Here is a 25,722-nt window from a genome sequence, read left to right on the forward strand (position 1 = left end):
ACTGGTAGTAATTCTTTAATTCTTTTGAAATTTGAAATTAGACTCAAATTGAGCCTCATTCGCCAGCGGGTTGTTGTAACAGTACATAGCACATAGTAAAGAAATATATATGTAAATAGTTTAGACTAAAGTAGCAATACATATGAATGGTATTAATGCAATGAAGAGAAATGATCCGCCAAATTGGCAGTGAAGCAGGCTTTTACATCCACATAATATGATGGAATGGAGGGAAGTCATTCTCTTTGCCCACCCAGTTTTTCCTATTAGGAAAACCTGGGTGGGCAAAGAGAATGACCTCCATTATAATCCAATTCTTATTTTTTACAGAACCCCAGTAGTTCTGACAGAGCTGTTCAATGGCCAACACTATACATGAATAATTCTGGTTGTACTCGGCTTCTCATAGGCTCAGGTGGTATGATGACATTGAGTAATTTTGAATATAGTGTTCATTCTGCTGAACAAAAGAGTGATGGACAAAATACCTCAATTTTGAACTTGAGTAAAAGTAGCAATACCACAGTGTAGAAATACTTTGTTACAAGTCAAAGTACAAAAGTATAGCGTCAAATACTTATCTTGCACGCCGCCTTATCCTTTATCCCTAAATGTCTTTGCCATGTTTTATTAATATAGCAAACGAATACTCATTATGAAGAATACCCATTTCAGAATCATATACATGTTATAATTATTGATTATTAACCTTGACTATTTTATACCTTGACTATTTGTAAATAGCCAACCTTCAAGCTCACAGAGAGAGCTTGTAGATCTGCTATTTAACGTTTTTTTTTTCATCAGTAACTATAGTAACTAAAGCTGTCAAATAAATGTAGTGGAGTAAAGAGTTCAACATTTGTCTTTGAGATACTCAAGCAAAGAAAAAGTACATTGTACTTAGTTTCCCATTAAAAAGTATTTGTTCAAAGGTTCTCTGTTCTACAGCTCGGAAAGAAACGTGGTGACAAATCTCAGACAATGTCAAATCTATTCTCAGTTATAGCATGTGATTATATCCCATTTTGTTGTTATGTGCCCATACATACATAGTCAGATGTTCTCTGTGCTCAGTGTGCTGAAAGAAAATGTTCCTTTCCTCAAAATAGTACAATTTTAGAATACAGGGCAGGCCATTTAGCGTAACAGAGTATTTCTGTACAAATTTGTGAGATTGCTACTTTTGCTTGAGTAAAACAACATTCGATTCAGTAGCCTGGCTAGTGGCTACTACTTCATCCACCAGTGGTATTTGTTTCTCACTTTCTCAGAAGGAAGGACACACCTAAAAAGCAGTACACTCAGAGAGTGGGCGGGGTCCAGTAAACCCAAAGAAGAAGAAGAGTGGGCGGGGTCTGGAGCCAGGCTAAAACACCCCCCTTTTTGGCAGCCTTCCCTACGATGGGAGGAGAAGGAGGATGGAGGGACACTCACAGTCACTCACAGTTGAACTTCTGCCCAAAAAAAGTTTAGAGAGAGAACGGGAGTGGACGAGGTTGTAGTTGTAAAAAGGGGTCAGTTGTGCGCCTGATGTTTGTTCGCGTACAAAACGAGTTATGTCTTTGACTTCTGTGAGCAAATCCTGGCTTTTGCTTATAGGTTTCGTAGTTTTCTACGTTATTTATCTGCTGCTGGGAGCGTTGGTGTTCGCCAGCATCGAGCGTCCGGTGGAAGATAAGCTGAGGATCGACTTGCAAAACCTGAAGCAGGAGTTTCTTAACCAGAGCTGTGTCAACGAGACACAGCTAGAACTGTTTCTGATCAAAGCACTGACAGCCAACAAATATGGAGTGTCTGTCCTTTGGAACCACTCGATCCACACCAACTGGGATCTGGCATCTTCTATGTTCTTCGCAAACACTTTGGTCACCACCGTCGGTAAGTTGGACCACAGAATTCCTGTGTTTCCGTGTTTGTATAGCTGGCTTCGCATTACATTATCAGGATACACAGCACTACGTTAAATATAATAGGGGAATGCCCTGCATTGTTTACAACAAGGACTTTTCGTTGAATTTGCCACGTGCCAAAACTGTTTGGTATACAAGTGATGTTTGGTATACAAGTGATGACAACGCAGCTGTGTGGTATTTCCCCTTTTAATGTGGATTGGTTGCTTTTTAAAGATCAATGAGATAAATGTTTCCTTTTGGCCTCAGATGATCTTTGAGAGGAAGGATTGGACTAGGCAGACGCCGCAAACCTGTTTGTTGGGGCATGCAAGGTCAAATTACAATATGAAAATGTTCTTTATACATGCTGAGAAGAATAGATTCTAGTTCATAATTTACTAATTGACAATTTCAGTAATTATTACAGTCTCGTCATCCTGCAAAATGTGCAACAAGTAAAGAGGTGGAAAAGAATAACAGCAATCCTTTGTTTTGTAAACACAGATATCTGTCACATTTTTCAAAGCCTATTTCGTTTTTGGAGAAACAATACTGGCCACAGGTTAGATCTACTAGACCAGTGGGTTTGTTAAATGCTTATGTTGTATACAGAGTAACGACATCCTTCATAAGACATAATTGTAACTCTTAGGCACGTCACCACTTTTCAACCTATCTTCATATACTATAGGTCCTCACTAATGATCATGATAAAATGGCACAATTTGTTCTACTCTTGTCTGTGTTCATAGGAGGGCTGTGGGCAGTTCAGAAACCGTCCACCAGTGACATCATTTGATGGGGAATCCAAGCTAATAGAAACTGCAGGCTTTCCAGTCCTGAAAAGTTGCAATGCGAAAGTGGAAGCCATCGTTCTCACGATAATACAAATCTAAACATAAAAAATAAAAAAAATCGTCCTAACGATGATGTCACTGGTGGTCACTGCCCACAACCCTCCTATGAGACACAGACTGAGTAGAAAAGAATGGTGCCATTTTATCATGATTATTAGTGAGGACCTATTATATGAAGATCTTTTAGAAAGATGTGTAGGTAGTAGCCAGGTACAACTTTCACTCACTACCGTACAAAGTATAATATTGCATCTTTTTGTCGTTGTTTTGCCAGTTACGTATTGGCAGCATAGTAAAGGAAAACTTTACTTTACTGTACCTACATTCACCATTTAGCCTCAAGTGAAATTTCGATGATGCTCAGACTAGTGCAGTCATGCAGTAAGAAACATTTCAGCCATTTATGAATTGCATAATGCCCCCCCCCCCCCACACACACACACACACACACACACTGTTGAGACATGTAAACTGACTGTTATGCTTATATTGCCATATAAGCGGCTATTGCCTAGCTGACGTTATATTTTCCTTATCAGCCAGACGGTTGCCTCCCACAATCCAATTCAATTCGGAGATTGTGGATAGTTGAGACTAGCCAGGCAGTAGTGTGTGTCTGGAGAATGGCCATATTCCTTTGACAGACTTTTGTCATCTAATGTTATGTCTGTCTCTGTCTGACCATGGAGCAACTTGAACTGCATATCCTGATGGTTTTGCCCTCTTAAATTTACATTTGTCATATAAATACAATGAAGATACAGATTATACAGTAAGCCTCACTGGCTTTGTTGAGTCTTTTGGCCCAGTGTATTCTGTATTTGTTTTGTTTTTTAACTGGAAACGTGTCAAAAGGTTTTTAGAACTTTGGACCATGAGGTTGGGGGGGTTGTTTGCAGCAGCATTATGTTAGCTTGACTCGATAACTGATAATCATTTATTTTCTAAACGGTTGAAAATGCACAGCCACTTTATGATGAAGTGCTGAAACATAAACATTCAGCGTTCCACAAGAGAGACTAAGGGTGGGACGATTCACTTAACTCCAGATTTGATCCAATATTGATACCCAGGGGGCCGATTCGATTTATATTGTGATTCTTAATTATATTGCGATTTTATTCCCAAGTTACATTGCTTTTATTATACTAGAACATTTTAAAATGATTCTAAACAATATAGACCATGAAAAGTTCAATCATTGACTTCAATGGAGCCAGATAACGTCAGTCAGTCTTTCTGACACGAATGCATAAAAAAAAGAACGCAGAGCGGCAGAGTCCTCACATTGTGGAAGACAGAATGATTCATTGAGCTGATTGACCTCTCTGAGGTGTGTCATTTTGTGGAACAGTCCTTTGGGAAGCTGGATTATAGCATTATTTTCCAGGTAAAAAAATGTGATATGATTTTAATATTGTGGCATTAAAAAAATCGCGATTTTATAAGTGTTGGTTGGTGATCTGCTGCTGGCCTTGGGAAATTATTATAGAAGATAAAGAAAAACAGAATTGAGCGGAATCAAATCTTTTACATTTTTGAATGCTGTACATACTGTACAGAACCCCAAAATGGCTTCCCAGCCTGAGGGGGTAAAACACCGAAAGGGGTTCCAGCCCAGAATGGGTTAAAAAGAGGAAACCAACCAACCAATCGACCTCATAAGGTCTTCTTCAGGGAAATGTCCTAAGACCTAATAACAACCAATGCTAGTCTTACTACCCCAAATGATACACTGCACTAAACGGAATGGAGATATAATTTTCTACATATTTAGTCGGATTTGGATGTATAGTTTATGTGTGTTTGTGAGTGCGTTTGTGTGGTGATGAGATCATACACACACACACACACACACACACACACACACACACACACACACACACACACACACACACACACACACACACACACACATGCACGCACACTCTGTGTGTATGTACAGTATGTATAATGTATGTATGACACACACACACATTTCGAAGAGTGCACGTGACACACTGAACAAATGTTTTCAGTAAACATCTGACTGACATTCTGTTCTAGACCAGGTCACTTTCTTGGAACATAAACTTTTCTTAACCTTTCGCCTGTGGATTTCATTTCTCTTGGACTTTGCCATTCCCTGTCAACAAGGGTGAGGGCAGTGAGGGGGGAAAACGCTAAAACTAAAAGGCTTTTACACAGTGAAAAGCAACACGCAAAAAACACGGATTGCAGAAATTCTTGTATTGTCTCAATCAGGCCCTACTACAGCTGGTGTCAAAGTAGGGGTGGGCGATATAGAAAAATGTCATGATTCTTTTTCAAGCAGCATCACAATCCACAATATTCTCACGATTCCTTTTCATGTTGGTTTTTTTTTTACGATTCACGGCGGGTCCATGATCATATCACATTATTTTGATGTATATATTGCTGTCCAACGATTACATTTTCGCATGATTTGTATAGTTAATCGTGCGATTAATTGCGTAATAATCACATGTCTTTTGTTGAACTTGAATGATAAACTAAAAAGCAGTGCATTGTGTGTGTGTTGTATATGTATACCAGGGGTTCTCAACCTTTTTGGTTTGGTTTTTTAAACTCTTCATTTCCATTTTCTAGCCATTCAGTTGCAAACCCCCCCCCCCCCCCCTTTTTTTTATAATTTGGGGACCCCCCAAAATAATTTGGCGACCCCCCCCCTAGGGGTCGCGACCCACGGGTTGAGAACCCCTGTTGTATACGGCGTAATCGGTTGTACTGAAAATATATTGCATTGCATATAAAATATTCTTCAAATGTGATAGTTTGCAGATTTATGAACATAAATGAACATTATGAGCAAAAATGTTCATTTAATACCAATATCGTAGGGGCGGCAGTGGCTCAGGGGTAGAGTAGCCAGTAGAGCGGCTGGATGGGAACTGCAAGGTTAACTTCCCAGTTCGATCCCGGGCTCCCCCAGAGTTGCTGTCAAAGTGTCCTTGAGCAAGACTCTGAACCCCTAATTGCTCCCGATGTGCGGGTTGGTGCCTTGCATGGTTTCCTCCACCATTGGTGTATGAATGTATGTATAATGAATGGGTGATTGTAATGCACAATCTATGTAAAGTGCTTTGGATAAAAGCGCTATATAAATGCACCATTTATCAGACTAAACTAGAAAGGTGCAATTCTGGGAAATTGCAACTGTGGTTGCACTGGCGCGAGTCGCGAGGAATCCACTGGGAACTGAATTCCGTCTTACCATTTATATTATATATTGTGATTTACAATTTAGGCATTTAGCAGACACTCTTAATCCAGAGCGATTTACAGTAAGCAAGAACAATAATACATCAAATACATACAAAATAAGTAAATATGTAAACTAAGAACTTAACAAACATCCATCTAACAGTAGATTATCTGTACAATGAAACTGACTATACAATATATTGTGATATGTCAACATAAAATGCTATCTAAATTACATAACTTGAGCATAGTACGCCTGTAAGGTCGTTGAGGCTAGGGCAAGTGCTACGGCAATGCTAGTGCTAAGATGGAGTCTACAGCAGAAGATTGAGAGTGAGTCTGCACTGCAGTTCTGATTGCAATGGGAAGTTGCAAATTTGAAATCACAACTGTAGACTCACTACCAATCTACCATGTCATGTGAAGCATGACAACAGTGTGTGAAGCATGACCAAAAGCTTCACTACTTGGTTGTGCAAAAGTTAACAAAAAGCAGGTTCACTTTGCTGGCAAAACATTCTCGGACAGAGAACAATAGTGTGTAGCATTTTAAATCTGTGCATATAAGAACCAAGTGGTACAGTATATCCACTTGTTTGTAGAATGTACAGAATGTATAGTATGTACAGTAGTATATAATAAATATAAATAAGGAGTATGCATCTATATACACACCCACCCACACAAGCCATAAGCCATAACATGCTAGTGTATGTATTGTGTGAGCATGAGAATTCAGATGGGAAGGAGGAAGGGGGGACGGAAGGGGGTATCATTGTTCAGTGTCATTGAGGAGGGGCAGAGTTCAGCAGGGAGACAGCAACAGGAAAGAAGCTGTTCCTGAGCCTACTAGTGCGGATAGATAATAGATTCCAGCTGGAGTCATGTATTGCATGCATTTTCCCCTCTCTCTTTCTGTCTCTCTACGCTCTCCCCGCCGAAAATAAACAAAACCACCAAAAACATTCTTAAGCTAAATCAAAGTAACTATTAGATTTTAGAAACTGTTGAATTACCCATGTAAACACTGCAAGGTAGACTAGTGTTTTTCTTTGGTATATCTTTTCTAGAAACTGACAAGTGTTTAAATCCTAACCTACTTTTTCGGAACAAAACATAATTCTTTAATGTAAAAAGAAACGAAGATGACTGACCAGGGATCAGATGCAGCGCAATATATGGGGGAACAAAGTTCTGTGGAATCAATGGTGTGATTAATCATAGATTACTTTACTTATTCATCAAGGTAAAAACAAGCAATTTAATAATCATATTTAATAATTAATAATAAATAATGGGTGCATCTTCTTTTTCTTTTTTTGTTGGCTCTACTTGGATCTCGGAACCGTCAGGGTTTGGGTCCGTCATTTTGAACCATGTATATAATTTATTATCTATGTTTATTATTAATTCTGACTTCCGTATTACTAGTAAGTGATGTTTATGCAATCCAATGTTTCATGTAGTCTTCTAACTTTCACGAGTAGGCCTACGAGCATAAATGTTCCTTAAATAGAAAGTCTGCAAATGTAATATTTACAATCTGGTCCTTAACCAGCTACTTAGCGCTAGTTAATTTAATTCCGAGGAGGACTCCTCGTTTTGGTTACACTTGGCTACACAAAAATAAACCGTGAATGTCAACAACATAAATAAGTCCCCGCCCTTTTGAGCGCCTAACAACGCCGCTGGCCTTAATCCATTAAAACCATTTTTATTTTTATTTTGGCTATATCGTCTCTGTCAAAAATAGCAGATCGACGAGCACAAAATGTGATGCTTCAGGCAGCGGCGGATCTACTGTAGCACGAGCAAACACAAACCTCACTCTGTTAGTGCTGTGCCTCCCCTCAGTCCAGTGGCTTTTTGATTTTGTGTATATTTTCTATGAACAGTATTTTGACCCCTATAGGCCTATTCAAGGCCGACAGACAGTGTATCAGACAGAATACACATTTCTATTCTCTCTCTGTCTGGAGGGTGTGAAATGTATCGGGCGCCTGCATGATTGCATCCTCCAATTCACAGAGCCGGTTTTCACGTCGCGGCATAAACACCACACATAACTCCCAACCTCATTTGATTCTTGAGGCACAGTGATTGCACAGGAGAAAAAAGTTTTTCCAGGGCAAACCTTTTTTCGACGTGAGGACGCCTAAACCTCCACCACGGCACCGCTTACACCACCACCCGCACTGGGGGAGAACCAGAGGTCCCTGTTGCTGCTGTTGGATCCGTTGGACTGCTGGTCTCTACAGAGGAAATCAGGGATCTATCAAGGAGCCACTAACTTCAACCACAGCTAACAAAATTCCCAGCTACTGAAATTGCGCACATACTGTAACAGCAGATGGTATCACCAAGTCCAATACCCATGGCTTGAATACAGCAACAAATGAGACTCTGTTTTGACACTGACATTTGAAAGAGAACTAATAGGCAGACTAGATTATGATGCTATTATATTATATGCTACGCTTTTTTCCCTTTTTCTCTCATGTACAGTATTATATCTGACTGGTGCAGTGCTTGTGGTTCAAGAAAGTACAAAATAAAAGTGTATGTCGTTGTCATAGTTAGTCATTTACCAACCAATCTTATCAACTATTGTACCCTAAGCTAAAACATAAATATGCATTTCATTTCGGTAACTTCTGGTTATTTGAAGAGGTTAATCAACTCTCTCCAGCTGTCCTATCAATCTGCACCCTGGGCCACATTTCCAGCTTGTAGATCTGCTATTTTTTATACTTTTGTGTGTCACTGTACGAGTAAGTAGGGCAGGGGTGGCCACGCTTTTTGACTTTTTTGTTACATAATGACAAACGCACTTGGAATGGTAAATAGAGGGGAGGTATTGAATTGGTAGGGTTTTTCTTTTTTAAATAACCTTAATGCTACTGAGGTTTGTGACTTTGTGTGCATGTATTGCATTGTGGGCCCTTTTTGACGTCAATCAATCAAGTCACCTTAATTTAAGTGTCGGATGCCAAAAATAGTTTATTTTGTATTATATATATTTTAGGGGCATGTCATGTGATCTACCAAGGTCTAATCAACCGTAACGTCGATCTAATAAAGAGCAACATTTTGGCAAGTGTCTGACAGACTGCAGGACCTTTATTTTTTGTTTTTCAAAGATACCCTTTTAATGTATGCTCGAGTCTATTCAATCAAATATTTATTTGACCATTTGAGATACAGGTTAAGACATAAATTGTCTGTCATATAAATTGTCTGTCGTATCAAAGAGATGTTTCTGTGGTTACTAAGGCGGGCAGACTTTTTTAACCGGGCCACATGGCCACGGCCCTCTGCCACGCGTGTGCACAGACGGCATTACATTCACAGAAAACCGCCCAATGATGGAACCGCAGAATTTTCCATTCACTGTTAACTGTTACGTTTAATTGAAGAACTTCTTAACGATGGATTAATCCATTAACATCCCCATGTTTGTTTCCTCCTTTCTCTAACTCGCTTGTCTTATGTTCCTTGCTCCTCCAGGCTATGGCCACACCACTCCTCTGTCCGATGCAGGGAAGGCCTTCTCCATCCTTTATGCCCTGCTCGGAGTGCCCTTCACCATGTTGGTGCTGACTGCATGTGTCCATAGGCTCATGTACCCGCTGGTCTACGCTCCGATTGGACTGCTGCAGCACGTGGGCCTGGAGCTCAGGAAGGCTACTGCGGTCCATTTCGCCCTGCTGGTGATGCTGAATGTACTTGGGTTTTTTGTGGTGCCGGCACTGGTGTTCAGCAGCATCGAGCAGTCCTGGTCATTCCTGGACGCCGTCTACTTCTGTTTCATCTCACTGTTCACAATTGGACTGGGAGACTATGTGCCAGGAGAGGAACCAAACCAGGAGTATAAGGGCATCTACAAGGTCTGCATTATGGGTGAGTTTTGTAGTATAGATGAACATGAAATGGGTGTCAAAGCGCTATCTAGGAAAATAATCACACCCATGTGAACTGAGTGGTGCAACTCCCCTCTCTCCCTCCCCCCTCCTCTCTCTCTCTCATTAAGCGGGGAACAGTGCAGCACTATCTCTCTCTCTCTGTTTCTGGCACAACAGTGCCCCTATTGGTACTCATAGTCATACTGGTGCTCATAGTCACGTAGGTAGGTGTTCCTTGGAGTGGTTGCACCACTCAAAAACATTGCCAGGAATGGGAGCTAAGGATCATACTGGCAGTATGACACGTATAGCCAATTGACCATGAGTCACTGTATACTTGAGATGACTGCCAGTGCATGCCATAAACTGTAGTTTGTTTGATTCTCAAGGAAGCAATTGGATTCCATTCATTTAGTATTAGTAAAAAATCAATTTGCTGAGATTTCACACATCCTACACATCCAACTAATGATATTTTGTCAAGGTTATTTTATTTCATTCCAAAACATTTCAAAGGTTTGATTTGAAAAAGTCTAGCCAAACATTGTCCCTGGAGAGGTTTTATTTACAAAGGAAATTTAAAAGTACACGGTGCCGTAATTTGCATACAGATGTGAGGGCTATTTAATTTAATTGAGACATTTTTTGGACTACATATTGTTTTAACCCATTCTGACCGGGCACCCATTTTGGTGTCAGCATCATGTTATGCTTTAGCTAAAAATAGCAGATCTACAAGCTCATATCGCGCCACCGAGTGGCGCGATACGAGCTTGTAGGTCTGCTATTTTTGAAAAATCGAAGAACGACTGACATTTTTTTAGAATCTGATCAGGTCAGAATTTGGTTAATCAGACCAGTGTGTGTCCGGCGGAAACCTCGTATGAATCTGATCTCAGGTCAGAATGGGTTAAAATAAAAATCCTCTCTCACTGTCAGTGTGCCAGTGATCACCCTCCCCTGTGCCAATGTTGGCACCTGTGTGGTGCGTGGCTAAGACATCGTAGATCACCAGTTCTGCTCTACTCAGGACTCTACACATCCTGGTTCCTGAATGAGTCATAAAGAATGTTTGATATGCAGGTGTGCCTCGTAATAAAGCTAGGCTGATAGCCTGATAACCGCACAGTGACACGTCCTTTCAGCATTGGTGCATAATTATGCATCAAGGAAGCGTATCTATTCTACGTAGATAGACATGGTAACGCCCTGCCTGCCTCTGACTGGCCTACCGACACTGCCGACCTTAGCAGAGTTTCCTCCGAGGTGGAGGCTTACTCTATGAGTGGAGGATACATGCTGGATAGTCTGCTGCTGCTAATACAAGATGCCTCTTCTACAAAAATAAAACGTACAATTTACTGTCGTGCGTGCCAAGCTGCCATTCTCTTGTACTTAATTAATTCCCACCATGGAGTAACCTCGCGTCTCGGAGGACAGTCTGGTGAGACCGCGGGGGCAAGACGGGCAGTGTCTGTAGGCCAATCGGAGGCAGGCGGGCCGTTACCATGTCTATGCTCGGACGTAGAATAGATGTACGCATCAAGGAAGGCAAGTCTGGTGGCAACTAAAAGAACTGGTCACAGACACTAGCTCCCAGTTGTTCAGTAGAACTGGTTCAAGATATCACTAACAACAAATGTGTCATTGGTAAAATAAAAATAAAACTAGATGGAATACATTTAAAATGTGCTGTACTATGATATGTTCATGCTCAAGACTGAGACACCCATGTTGATTTTTTTTTAATGGTGCAACCACTCCCTTACGGAGCTGTGTGTGTGGCTGGCTGGGTAGCTGGCTGGCTGGGTGCGTCTGAGCACGAAAACAGCATGGTTGTTTTTCACCACCTGTGCGCAACCTAACACACACACAAACACACGCGCACATACGGGGCGGCTCGCCGGAACCGGGCCGGCACCCTGGGTGCGTTCCTGTCCCCCCCCCCCCCCCCACACACACACACACACTGAGTTGCACCACTCACTTCACACAGGTGTGATTTTTTACCATCCATCAGAAAGGTGTCCCTGATAAAATGTTTTTGTTTTAAATTAGTGTACAGTGAAGATGCACTGATGATACTCAAGGCCCTTAATCCAAAGCACCAGCTCTCAATCAACATTCATCCAGATTCCTACGTGATGAAGCCAAAATCCATATAACTAACCATGAAACTATGAGACTTGAGACCAACCCTTTATTTAAAAAATTATGCTAAATAGAACCGGGCAATTACCGTCCTGTCTTCATTCCGTGTGCAGCATCCAAGGTAATAGAAACGTTTATATACCAACAAATAGATAATTATGTCATCCCACAATCTGCTGCTTGGATTTCAAACTGGCTTCAGAAAATCTCATTCCACAGATACGTACCTGTCTGCTTAATTTAGCTGACTCCTATAAGAAGAAAGTAGATCTTGGAAAGTAAAGTACTGTTCATGCTTGATCTCCAGAAATCTTTTTATACCGTAAACCACTTTAATCTTCCGAGCAAGCTCAGGACCTTGGATTTGAACAGCGCAGCGCTGCTGTGAGTGAGCTCTTACCTGGCAGACAGAGAACAAGTGGTCATTATTATTTAACCCATAAACAGCAGGAAAGCATTCTGTTCCACTTTAGATTTTAGCTACTGCAGATATAAAGCAACATTTGTTTTTCATAAAACTCTTGGGATTTAGAATAGTGGTTCTCAAAAATGGCATAATATACAAGCTCACAGTGTGTAACTTAATGCTGCACGGTACATTTACTAATTTAACACAAATCTCTTCTGGGGTTATCCTGGCACAAAATAAATTTGAATTTGGGTGAAATACATTTGTGGGTCCTTGGCACGCAAAAGTTTGAGAACTACTGGTTTAGAAGGCTTTCATAGAATCGGCCACAGGTCTTAATGGGTTAATGGAACTCTGTCCTCTTCACCTCAACCACTTCCATGTGGAAACTCTACATGACAAATCAGAGGTTGAAAATATACAGTTGTCTCTCCACCTTGTCAACAGATTCGAGACCATTTGGATCAAACGCCACACTAAAGAAATCTCCTGGATTCAGAGTAGGTGTTGGTGACTCTGAAATTACTAAATTACTCTCTTGTAATATTGGCAGGGGCACCAGTTCAATGTCATTCAATGCACTATGCCTGCATGTATGGTTTCTCAGGATTGTCAACAATGAGCTACCCAATTACATACAATTACTTCACAAAGGTTAGCAACACTCGGATAGTCTACCAGAGGGATCTCAATAAACCTTGTACCTTGCTGATACAAAAGCTGTTTATACTCAACAGTAATCATTTGGAATGTGCTACCAAAACACCTTGAGTCTGCAGTCTCAATAGCCAACTTTAAATCTTCTCTACGACTTGGCCTAATTAGCTCTGCCAGACCTATTAACCGTTACCATGATCTTCTATTTGCAGCAGTATTCATCTTATCTTATTTTAACGCTTGCTAATGGTGTTTTTTGTTATATTATTGTGAAAACATGCAACCAAATGTCACTGATGAAAGCATTATTTACATCAGATATACTATATAACAATATACCCTTTTCTTTTATTTCTATTGTTCCTCCCCAACTAACCCGTGCCAATTTGTCACAACCAAGGGACCACAATGGAAATAAGCTTACCGGTACTTGCTTATTTCCTGAAATCTGAACAATCTTATTTGGAACTGGGTAGAATTAGTGCAGGTCTAAAAACAAAGGGCACAAAGGTGTGATATTATTGTGTCAGTGCAACAGTAGGTGCCACATGCCTGGGGATCTGTGAAATAAAGCATGCCCTCTAGAATAACCTAGGCAGTGTGTGTGTTGAATTTCTCCACGTTTTCCTACTTTTCAATTGGAATTTACACGTTTGTTGTGTGGGAGAGCAGTGTCATGTTGGGAAAGAGAAGATGCTGTGAATGGATTCAGTCCACCCTGGAGCCCTGTCAGATCTGACATGACTACCGTTTATTTGATAGGTTCATTTTCTTTCAAATCCATCCTTCAAATTACTTGGGATAATAATTGTAGCTTGTATCCCTTCCCTTGAGATTGTATTATATAATAATTATATAGGTCATTCCGTGGGCAGATTAACTACATTGACCCTGTCCAGCCCTCCAGTTTAATGTGGATTAGCGAGTGATTGCTGGAAATCACTTGTTTTTCTTACAGTAAGCCCAAACCACACCAATGGGTCGAGTTCGAGACGTACACATGAATTATGAGACAGCACATCACAAATTTTAACATGACGTCATGTGTATATGCAGGCAGAGAGTGTCTTCCACCTCTCCTAAAATTCTACAAAATAACTTCTAAATGTCACTGATCATTGCTTGTCACTGACAATCCATGCTTCCATAGACACTGACCTAAAGACCTTAAATAATGATATCATTTATATTTATCCTACTTAACTCATATCATGCTTACAGTGTTTGTTTTCCCCAGCATTGTGTTTTGTGCTTTCAGTCCTGGACAGGTACATTGGATACATGCTCCCGAGGCACCGTATCACATGCTGGCCCACATTCTATGGTTGTAACCACGCCTTCTGAGAAACCAAAGGGTCACTCTCATAGATAGCAGCTGACAATGCAATCCCTATGAGAGGCATCATAAAATACCCTCATTTCACTGGTTGATTACTGAGGCTGTAGCGATTTATTTTGTGTTCTAATAAAGTGGAAACATACATTTGATTTGTCCTTTTTAATGTCACATACCTGCCATCTCAATATATAACCCACAATGTACTATAATATACTCCAGTGTGTCAAAAGTGCTAGCATCGTATCTCAAGTTAAAGTGGTCGCATGGTATAATATAACATGTGTATATACGTATAATAATGTATATAATGCGTCACGGTCGCAACACAGGGACGCCCACATTTTTTGAGTGGTGCAACCACTCCAAAGAACAGCAATGTCCCTATGTCCGTCCCTATGTTTAGAGTACCAACAGCGGGCACTGTTGCACCACTCACTTCAGACTGGTCTGATTTTTTTTTTTACTTGATAGCTACTTTCAAAATGACCAGCTCAACAAGATCTACCTACCGAAAGAAATATTATACCATTGTTGAAAATAGTTTAAATATGTACCTGAGGGGGATTTGGAATAGTGGAGCTGGCGTTACGTAAGACCAATGCACTTTGGAGAAATGGAATAGGTAGGCCTATTATACGTGTATCTAATTTGAAATGCTGTCGACGTTTTGGTACATAGCAACACCCTTGAAAACAAAATATTGCATTGTGGTTTGAGCGGACAGGCCGTTTTGATGTCAACCAGTCAAGTCACTTTAATTCACAAACCTTTCAGGTCGAGACCCAAAAGAGAGATTAGACATTTGCCCGCGACCCAAACTAGTGAACATAGCAGGTTGACTCGTGCCGTGTTGCGACTTGCAAGCTTGTAGATCGGCTATTTTCACTACATTTTAATTGTAATGTGTTTTTTAATTTCTCAGATTTGTTTGTTTTAAAATGTATACAATACAATGCCGCAATTTCGCGGTAGAAAATCATACATCTGCAACAAACTGTGACATATAGGATTTGTGACCCCACTTGGCTTGGCTCTGATTTGTTTAGAGGTCTCCCATTTCTCCCAATGTGTGATAAAGATTTGTTGTAGATCGGACACTGTTTTCCCATTCTTTCTAAAATAGGCCCATCCTGCACACTTTGAAAGGCAATTATCAGAGCCAATCATAATGGAATATGAAAACTCATGTTTATCACATGATGACTCATGTTTATCACACTTCTCCAGAGATTATGTGTACCAAGTTACCAACCAATTGGTGTGAGTTTTGGACAAAATCTGCAGGATGGTAGCAAAAGGTGTGTTTTGAAAGTACAAAATCTGAGAAAATCTAGTTAGGCTGAAATGGCCTGTATGTGGAGTAACATCACGATCTGAGGAATACAAGGGAAAAACATTTGAGATGGTTCAAGTGTTCAATAGGCCAAAATAATTGGATGAGTAAGGATTTGTCTATCCTTCAAATACCCTGCTGCTGCTTCTAAATGCCTAAATGTTTCCTCTGTCTATATGTCATGTTACGTGAAAGTGGTTTCCAGTTCCCACCCTTTCGTACAACGAACAAACGACTATACACCTGTTTGACCCCTCCCCTCCCATCCCCAGTCTACTTGTTTACAGGTCTTATGATGATGTACCTCCTGCTACGTGCCTTCCACAAGATGGCTGACCAGCACGGCCTGACCACCTTACTCCATCTGCCACACTGCGATGAGTCGGCTGAAGAAGACAGGGAACCGATCATAGGTGATGCGGAGATGCCCAGCCAGGATCCTCCCGCCCACCTGGCAGAGAAGGCTGCCATTAAGCCTCTGGACCCTGGATCTCAACCCTCCTACAACAGTATCAACAAGGGCTGAGCTGTGGGTGATGATGGCTCTACCTCTAGTGATCTTTGTTTTGGAGAGCATGTCAAAGTACCCGCGCGCGCACGCGCACACACACACACTATAACACACCCTCCTCACCTGACATTATGTAAATATTGTGCTCTCAAACTCTATATTGAACCTGTGTTGGTAGGTACCAACCATAATTGGTCCTGACTGATCATTTGAGAGTTTGTCATTTATTAGTGGGCCAGGACTGGACTGAGCATTTCCATCAGTGGGTCTGTCTCAAGTACTATACTAGATTAATGACTTGGGCTGCCTTTCTTTTACGTTACTGCCACCTAGTGTGCATTTTTCTGTACTACAACAACGGAGTTTGAGTGCAGTTTGTTTTCTGCTGAATAAATTATAGGGTTTAAAGGGCTTTGAATAGGACAGGACTGACTGAAAAACTAACTGATATATAAAACTGTGGATACATATATGGTTTTCATTGTTGTAACTGAAGCCATTCTACAGCTCATCAGGAATATGTCTTTGTGTGTATCGCTTATGAATTGATGTTTGGCTGGCCACTGTAAACAAAACCTCTATCACCTGGAATTCCATGTTGGATCATAAATTAGACTAAAGCCTCATTTATACTTCGACCAACGATGGCATCGCTCAAGAGAGAACCGTTGTGTGATGAAGCACAAATTAGGCTTTAAAATATTGCACTTTATAGAATTTCAAGTTCACTTGATCTGAATCATGCCTCTCTGCGTTTGAGGTCTAATTTGAACAGCCTTTTATCCTGGTACTGTAATGCCTTTGTCAGATCACTTTGATATATATATATATGTAGTTAGACATTTGGATATGAACTAGACATGTATTCACTTTCATGATTATATAATAAAAGAAAACACATGCTATTTTTGATATCCCACGTATTTATTGAGCTGCGGCACACTCATAAAAATTAGCAAACCATTTTTATTTTTTTTAACCGGATCTATATTTTGGTTTATGTATTTTATATTGTTGGGTTGTTCATTGTATAATTAAACTTAAATGCTCTTTTTATAATGGAGTTTACTTTTTTTATCTGTGTATTTGCTTAAATGTTCTCAACTATAAACTTTAATCAAATCTGACTTTCAAATTAATAGAAATGTTAAAACATCAGGATTTTACCAGATCGGTCAGGCTCTAGAGAACAGACTGATGGGCAGTCTCCGTTATAATTGTAATTATAATCAGTTAATACATGACCAATCTTAACATTTTGATTGATGCGAAGTGTACTGTGTAATAGAGCTGTAGTCTGTGGGCCAGAGGTAAACTTCTTAAATGGAAATATGGTTGAGACTACAAACTATGTATGTTTTTATTTTATTACAAACGCCTGTTTAAAGTGTCAACTGTCCAGGCATTAAGCACCAAATTTCACAACTGAATATTATTTAGTCATCAAAATAACGGGTACATTAATAACAATTTTAACACATTTGGACATTGTCAAATTGTTAACTTAACAAATGGCATTTATAAATAGCTTGCAACGTCTTCAGCCCCGTTCTAGATCGGGGACGTGTATACTGTAGAAAGCGACTTTAACCCATGACAACATATACAATTATAAATATACAAAAACCTAACACAAAATGGGCTAAATTATATTCACTTAAAGTCATTTTCCTAATTAATCTGATATGCACATAACTGGAAACCAAACCATGCATATTAACAAAAGTGCAATAATTCAGATATTAACCAGACAAAGCAGGTTATCCACACTACCTTTGAGGTGACAAACATATTCACAGTATGCCAGACTAACTGGTACAATTTTGACAATGGCTGACAAGCTTGTCCACCAACCACATTGGGAGGTAACCTGCCATTATAAAACATATTGCAGTTGGTGTACTCGTATGAACTTATTCACTGATGAGGCAACGGCTACGTAGCATGATTTAGGGAAGGATCTATGATTCCAGGTCGGCTGTGTCATTAGAAAATGACACACCAACCTGACAGTGGTTTAGAATGTACAGTAGTGGCTCAGCAATGTTAAATACTGCGTAACAAATGATGTGAACTAGGAAGTCAGTGATGCAATAACCTGTACAATAGCTAGAGGTCAGCGCCAACATTGCCATGTTCCTTTCCTGGTTCATGGGGTAAAGCACTGCCAATGTTTAGGAATCTGTACAAAGATGTGTGTACCATGATGGTATTCAAGGCACTTTAAATGGTTTGGACGTCCACCAAAATAAACGTATGCATACTGTATACATCTGTTACATAACTAAACTCCACTTATTAATAGATATGTACGTTTATTCGTTAACATTGTCTACAATGTATGACTGCATATGGCAAAGTCTGGGATATTTCAAAAAGGAGGCTCAGACAGCCAGTTTGATTACCCAACATATATCATAGTTTCGCATTGCTATAGGACAATGATTTAGGTATTTCTTCTACCTAACGATGGTGTTACAGTATGTATTTAAACCGTATATTAAAATAATAACTACAGTTTTTTTCTTCAGAAAGTGTGATGCAAACTTGCAGAAAACTAGTGGTCATATTGTGTATACTGCACGTACCCCTCTTGTCACTCTACAATACAGAGGGAAGAGGAGAAGATTGGCATAAAAGCTACATGACATGTAGCATCTATGCCTGTAACACATTAGACTAGAATCTAGTCTGATGTTATCTAGTGACTAGATAACATCCTGGGAATCAAAGAAGGGCAATGCTGTCCTATAAGTTTTCCTGACCGTTTAGTAAATATATAGTAGATTTGCTCTATGGCACATTTTATTTAAATTCCTATTACCAGGAATGTTGCACTGTCATGTTGCACATGAAGTACAATAACTATACAGTCTGTGCCTGGAGGCTTTAGCGTCTCAAACATTTTTGTTAAACCTATACATCCATTTTTATTTATAATATATAATTATAAACCAACTAAAACTATTGTATAAAGAAATATAACTACAACGAGAGAAAATAAAATATGTAAGGTGTTCTCAGCAGGTCTGATCAGACCTGCATCTGTATAACATTGTTGCTGACTTGCTGTATTAAAAGATGAACACTGCTGTAAGACATTTTTTTATTCCTTCAGATGAGGTTTTCTTTTCCTCGTGGCATATCCAGACCATCAGGACTCCACCAGCACCTCCATGAGGTGCTCCAACTCGTGCACATCTCTTATGTGACTCTGACCAAAGACGGCAGAAGAGGAAGGATGAGAGGGTGGGCAAGAAGCAGAGGAAGATGGACTGAACGAGGAGAAGGAGGGCAGGCATTTCAGACTCTGGTTGAGAGAAAGGGTGGGGTGTGGCGACGACCATGGAAATGATGAGGAAAGGCAGGAGGCAGAGGTCGACAGAGGAGGCAGGTACCTCAGCAGCTCATCTCCAGCCAAGTGCCCCCCTCCACTTCCTCTTACCCCCAGCGGACCCATCTCTCTCTCCAGCAGGGACGTGTCTATGTCCTGAAACAGATCATCCACCGCTAAGTCGCCGAGGTAGCTGCACCTCATCACCTCCACATTGTTCTCCGCGACCCGGGACACCTCTTGATGCTCCAAGTGACCTCGCACCCCGTGTTTTGCCCTCAACACCGCATCAGCCTCAGGACCCCCTGCAGAGCCCGTCAGGTTCTCCAAGGACCTCAGAGCCGCCCGTGGAGCCATCTGAGGAACGGCATTGCAGCCAGGGGTTCCATCTATGGTGGAATCGAGGGCGGTGAGGATGGAGGAGATGGCCGCCGAGAGGGAAAAGTCGTGGTCGGAGGACATCAACCCCCAATCATCATCCACGTCTCCTATGTGGGATGTAATTGAATGGCAGCTTGATGCAGATCTAGTTGTAGTACAATGTGACACACCGGACTGGTTAGACAAAAGGCATTTGGCTACAGTTGACTGGTTGTTACCCAATGTTACCATAGAATATGCTGCTATCCTAGGAAACATACCTTCCCTATCACTCTCCTGTAATGCGGATGCGGTACTGGAGGGTTGACACACTTCCACATTGGCACATTTGGCAGAAGGAGCCTGACCATTTTGCAATGTGATCTGTCGGAGTGTGTTTGCTATAAGGACAGATCGCCGTAGACTGGGTTCAGGCAACTCCTGACCTCGCTGGTACTTGTTCAGGGAAATGCAGAATACAGACTGCCGATGCCTCTCCCAAATGGCACCATTCCTGTCCAAATCCGCAATGTCTTCTGGCTGATGTTTACGCTTCTGTCCCTTCATTATCATCTTTGACCTGTGGAGCAGAGTAGAATTCGGTATTACCCAATACGCATTACGCAATGTAGCTGTTTTAACAGAAAAATACTCAAACACACATTGTTTCCAGTATGTAAAACCTACCAGGTAATAACCATATAAAATGAATGGTAAATGGTGCATTTATCCAAAGCGCTTTACATAGATTGTGCATTACATTCACACACCCACACACATTCATACACCGATGGCGGAGGAAACCATGCAAGGCACCAACCTGGACATCGGGAGCAATTAGGGGTTCAGCGTCGTCTTGCTCAAGGACACTTCGATACTAACTCTGGGGGAGCCCGGGATAAAACCCGGGATCGAACACCCGGCTGTTCTACCGGCCAATCTACACCTAAGCCGTGTGCCGTCCATATAAAACCTAGACTACAGGCAATAAGAACTCAGAGACACTTTGTTGCCAGTATGCAGGGTTGCCATTTGCCAAATCCGCTTAGTATTTCATGCCAATGTTGGCTTGTTTTAAAAATGTATTCACATTGAGTGACAGAATCGGTCTGGTGTCTACCATCTCTCTACGTGTGTAATAGTATAATAACTGACCAAAACATTCATAATTATAGACATACCGGTACATGGTATTTATAATGATAAATGCATTAAACATTTATTTATTAGTATTATGGCGATATTATTGGGCTTGTTTTTCGAGGGAAGATTTGGCTAATTTCTCTCGCCAAGAGTTGGCTTGTTTTTGGAGGTGGGTTGGCTTATTTCTCTCACAAGAGTTGGCAACACTGCCAGTGTAAGAACTACTATTAGCAGACATTCTTAGCCAGAGCAACAAAGTGTGAGATCAGAGCTTACTCTGAATTTACAGAGCATGAACTCAACAAACACCAAGCATGAGTACAGTGCAGAGAGAACAATGCACTGTGCCTCAAGGAAACTAGGATACCAGGTAAACAATGGATAGGCATTTGGGCATCTGTCTAAACATGTGATCTACGGATCCCATGCTAAGCTTTTGATTGATTGATTGAAATATTTATTAACAGTTTGTAGAATTACAGTACAATTCAAGCACAAACTCAATACAAAGACTGTTAACTGTGAGTGGACGACCCAATTAAGCATTACACTTGTTTACAACAGGGTCCACATTGTTCAATTCATCAAAACATTTATAGACATACAAATAGACACTTCTATGTAGTTAAAGAACAGAACAGGAATTCATCATATAGGAAGCAAAAAGGGAAAAGATACATATACAGTGAGGGGAAAGGAGGGGGGGTGGGGGGGATTCAGATTTTATAGAGGCCAGTTTCGAATTGCAGCCATCCGTAGGTGCCCTTTGAGAGCGGTTTTGAAGGAGTCAGGGGATTCACATGTCTTAACGATTGTTGGTAGGGCGTTCCACATTTTGGTGGCATAGGAGCGAAAAGAATTTAGTCCCTTGTTTGTGCCGAATCTGGGTTGTACATGGTTTGTTGCACTCCCTCTGGTGTTGTGGGTGTGGACTTCGTTTACATTAAGGAAGTATTTAGACAGGTACATGGGTATCTTAGTGGTGTATCGAATCTTGTGGACCAGACCCATTGCAAGATGCTGTACTCTGTCGTCGACCCTAAGCCATCCCAGCCTGTCAAAGTGGGCAGGGGTGAGGTGGGTTCGGGGGGTGAGGCCAAGTAGGAGCCTGACCAGTTTGTTTTGGGAGGTCTGGAGCCTTGTTTTAAGGGCCTTTGAGGTGCTGTGGTACCAAGAGGTGGATGCATAGTCAAAGAAACCTTGTACGAGGGCTCCTGTTAAGGTCTTCAAGGTGTTTTTGTTGACCAGTGCGGAGATCCTGTAAAGGAACCTTTTTCTTTGATTGACTTTTTTGATTACTTTGGTGGCCATTTTATCACCGGAAAGATTGGCCTCCAGGATGGAACCTAGGTAGGTAATTTCATCTTTTCGTGTGATAATGTTGTCACCCACTCTAACCAAGAAGCCATCTGCCTTGCTGAGATTACTATTTGATCCGAAGAGAATGGATTCAGTTTTCCCCAGGTGTAAGGATAATTTACCAGCGAGCCAGGTGCAGATTCTACCGAGTTCAGAGCTGAGGGTCTTTTCAACCTGCAGTTTGTTCCTGTCCGAGACCAGCAGTGCTGAGTCATCTGCGAACAGGAACAAGTTGCAGTCACAAGCTGATGTCATGTCGTTAACATATATTAGGAACAGTAAAGGCCCTAGTATGCTTCCTTGTGGGACGCCACAGCTCACTGGGAGGGGGGGGTACAGTGTTCCGTTCACCTCCACCATCTGTTCTCTCCCCTCCAGGTAGGATTGCATCCAGCTCACTGATGTGCTATCAAAACCAATAGCTTTAAGCTTGTTAACCAGTATGGAGTGGTTCACGGTGTCAAAAGCCTTTTGGAGGTCCAGCATGACCATGCCGCAGTATTTTCCAGCAACCACCTCGTGTTTGATGTGGTCGCTCAAATAGAGGAGGCATGTGTCAGTGGAGTGGGATGTTCTGAAACCAGATTGGAACTCGTACAGCAATTTATTAGTGTCAAGATACTTTTCAACCTGTTCATAGACTATTTTTTCCATCACTTTCGAGATGGAGCTTAGAATAGAAATAGGGTGGTAGTTGCCGGGTTCTAATTTACTCCCTTTTTTGTACAGGGGGGTTACTTTGGCCAGTTTAAAATCTTGGGGGACCTGTCCCTGTTTGATGGAGAGGTTTACTATGTGGGTGATGACTGGAGCTATGGAAATGGCTAAGTCTCTGAGAAATTTGGAGGGAATATTGTCATGGCCAGTGGCCTTGTGGGGTTGGAGGGCACTCAGTTTTTTAAGTACCTCCTCAGTTGTTACCATTGCCATTTTAAAATCATCTTTACAAACAAAGGCTGATGTGCTGTGCTCTACACCAAAACGCCCAGAGTGGGAGGGCAGGTTAACCAGCATTGTTGCAATGTTTGTAAAGAAGATGTTCAAGCAAAGTAACAAAACCCGTAAAAGGTGACCAATATAAGTATCGGCGGGGGTAAATCTCAATCTTGATCGGGTGCAAAAATACGAAATTCTGATTAGGTCACAGGAGAACCGCTATTCCTGAGAAAGTCTCAAGATACATTTGAAATCAAACCAACCTGTGGAATGTGGTGTGGATTCTTTTCTGACGATAGATTTACTGTTCGCTAATGTTAGACAAAGTCTTTCACAGCAAATATTTATTACTGTATTTTTTTTGGACAACTGTAAAACGTCAGTGTTTTGTCCTCTATTCAACACAGTTAGTACCGGCATATCTCCCGCCCATGATTTGAGTTTTACGCCAAAAAGTTGACAACGGGGCAACGGGGGGTTGACTGTGACCAGCATTATGGGTAATAGAGTAATAGAGTTTTTATAACATTACTTTCGTACTACGATAAAACACCACAAATGTACCGTAATGTTGTGGCACTGGTTTCCGTAAGGAACTAAACAGTTAATTACATGTATTATTAATATTGTATCGCGAAAATGTCCTACGCCCCTCATTGTTGTCACTGCATGTTTGTGTTATATACTTTGCGTTACATTGATTCTCCCATGAAAATCACTGACAGAAAAACACAAGTATACGTAAAACTGAAAGCAATGGAGTGTGTAGAAAACAGACACCAGGCAAAAGAACGAAGAACCACCTTTGGCTATCTTTATGGTACTGATCGAACTATATAAGTTGTATTATTCGATTATGAAATCGTGAGGATCAAATCAATCAACCAACCCCGCTTTTACCTTTTTGTAGTTGAATGGTCATTTGTCTGCATTAATCGCTCAACAGCGCTGTTTTTCCCTTTTTGCCGCTTGCATAGACATGAACACGTCCACATCATAGTACCAAAAGCCAAAGCATTGTCATTTCAAAGTATGCAAACTATTTTTTTACCTGACTCCGCAGCTGCAGTCTTCACAGCAGAAATCACCCAACAGACGCAAAGTATAAAATCAGAACTAAAGTAAAACACCGTCGGCAGCCAGCGAGTCAATTGTGTCGGAATCTCGACCAGATTTTTTCGACACATTGAAATAACGAGTGATTCGGTCTACTTTGAAAAACAGGTTTAGCCCCTCCCCTGAGTGTACATTGGTTGGCAGAGGAAGTTCAACACGTCGAACTACTCGTAGTAGTAGGACCTCCATATATATATATATCTATGAGTAGGACGGTGTCGCTTAACAAAAATCAGAGCCAAAGACTACTAGAGTAGAGACAGAGTTACGACAACTCCGTTCACTTCATGGCCGGGGCCAGTCCAATGGCGGCTCTTCTACATAGACGTCTATTGGCGAATAGGGACACCGGAAGTTTGCGGAATGCATTGGAGTCGTGACCGGTATGTTTTCTGCCCCCTCAATGTCGCAACTCTGTCCTCTATGGCTCATGTCTTTGAAAATAACTACACTATAGTTGTACAGTGTGTTTAGTACAGATAGATTGTAGATCCGTTCTTTTTGCCAAGCAACGCTATGACGCAATAAAATAATAGCCTATATGTAATGCAAATGGCTGGGAATGGGATATATAAAACGAACCATTCTGTAAGCCTACTAGACCAGTTACCAGTAGCCTATAGTTCTCAAAATGGGGTCTTGTTGGGGGGCCTTTGAGGGAGTTCCAGGGGGCTCCCAGCTATTAATGATTTGAATGTGAATGACATTTGGTTCCATTTGTACAGACAGACAGACAAGACCCTTTAGGGTCATTTGGAGTTATGGGGGTTGCAGTGGCCTAATGCATACCAAAGTGGGGGTCCTTTAAAAAAATAATGAATAAAAAAGTACAAAATATACACTATAGCCTACACAGAGTACATAAGATATGATCATAAAAAAGAGAATACTTCCGAGTCCTGACCTAAAGGGATTTGTAACTCCTCTAAAACAGCCTATTTGCATGATGGGCAATATATCATGAAATGCTCAAACCGCACATTTGTACAATAACAACCTTTATTTCAAATGCTAGAAACTTAAAATATTACACATTTTAACTTAAGCAAATATAAAATGTAGTATCAAAACTGTAGCCTACTGTTGTTTTATTTGTAAAGTGAAAGAAGACTGCAGAAGTACAATTTGTAGCTGCTGTAGGCAAGGCGGCAAGCCAGCATGATGGATTTTAAAATGATAATAACGCAAAGATGCA

General features: G+C 41.0%; 2 protein-coding genes across 3 annotated transcripts; one reads left to right on the plus strand and one right to left on the minus strand.

Moving 5' to 3' along the window:
- Window positions 1-1,452: 1,452 nt before the first annotated feature.
- On the plus strand, window positions 1,453-17,330 carry kcnk6 (potassium channel, subfamily K, member 6). The gene is made up of 3 exons (XM_083773929.1): window positions 1,453-1,881; window positions 9,485-9,877; window positions 16,041-17,330. The coding sequence occupies exons 1-3, from the start codon at window positions 1,560-1,562 to the stop codon at window positions 16,292-16,294; spliced, it is 969 nt and encodes a 322-aa protein (XP_083630055.1). The 5' UTR covers window positions 1,453-1,559; the 3' UTR covers window positions 16,295-17,330.
- A 1,515-nt stretch (window positions 17,331-18,845) lies between these two features.
- On the minus strand, window positions 18,846-24,589 carry sertad3 (SERTA domain containing 3). 2 transcript variants are annotated; one of them, XM_083772996.1, is made up of 2 exons: window positions 24,463-24,589; window positions 18,846-20,553 (listed from the first exon to the last, which is right to left on the minus strand). In XM_083772996.1, exon 2 carries the CDS (start codon window positions 20,544-20,546, stop codon window positions 19,434-19,436), a length of 1,113 nt encoding a protein of 370 aa, XP_083629122.1. In that variant the 5' UTR covers window positions 20,547-20,553; window positions 24,463-24,589; the 3' UTR covers window positions 18,846-19,433. The 2 variants fall into 2 exon arrangements, with proteins under 2 accessions (XP_083629122.1, XP_083629123.1); XM_083772997.1 differs by lacking the exon at window positions 24,463-24,589 and having other exon boundaries at window positions 18,846-20,139; window positions 20,255-20,388.
- Between the last annotated feature and the right edge of the window lie 1,133 nt (window positions 24,590-25,722).

Source organism: Protomyctophum parallelum (genome assembly GCF_964188405.1).
Source record: "Protomyctophum parallelum genome assembly, chromosome: 9".
NCBI classification, from domain to species: Eukaryota; Metazoa; Chordata; class Actinopteri; order Myctophiformes; family Myctophidae; genus Protomyctophum; species Protomyctophum parallelum.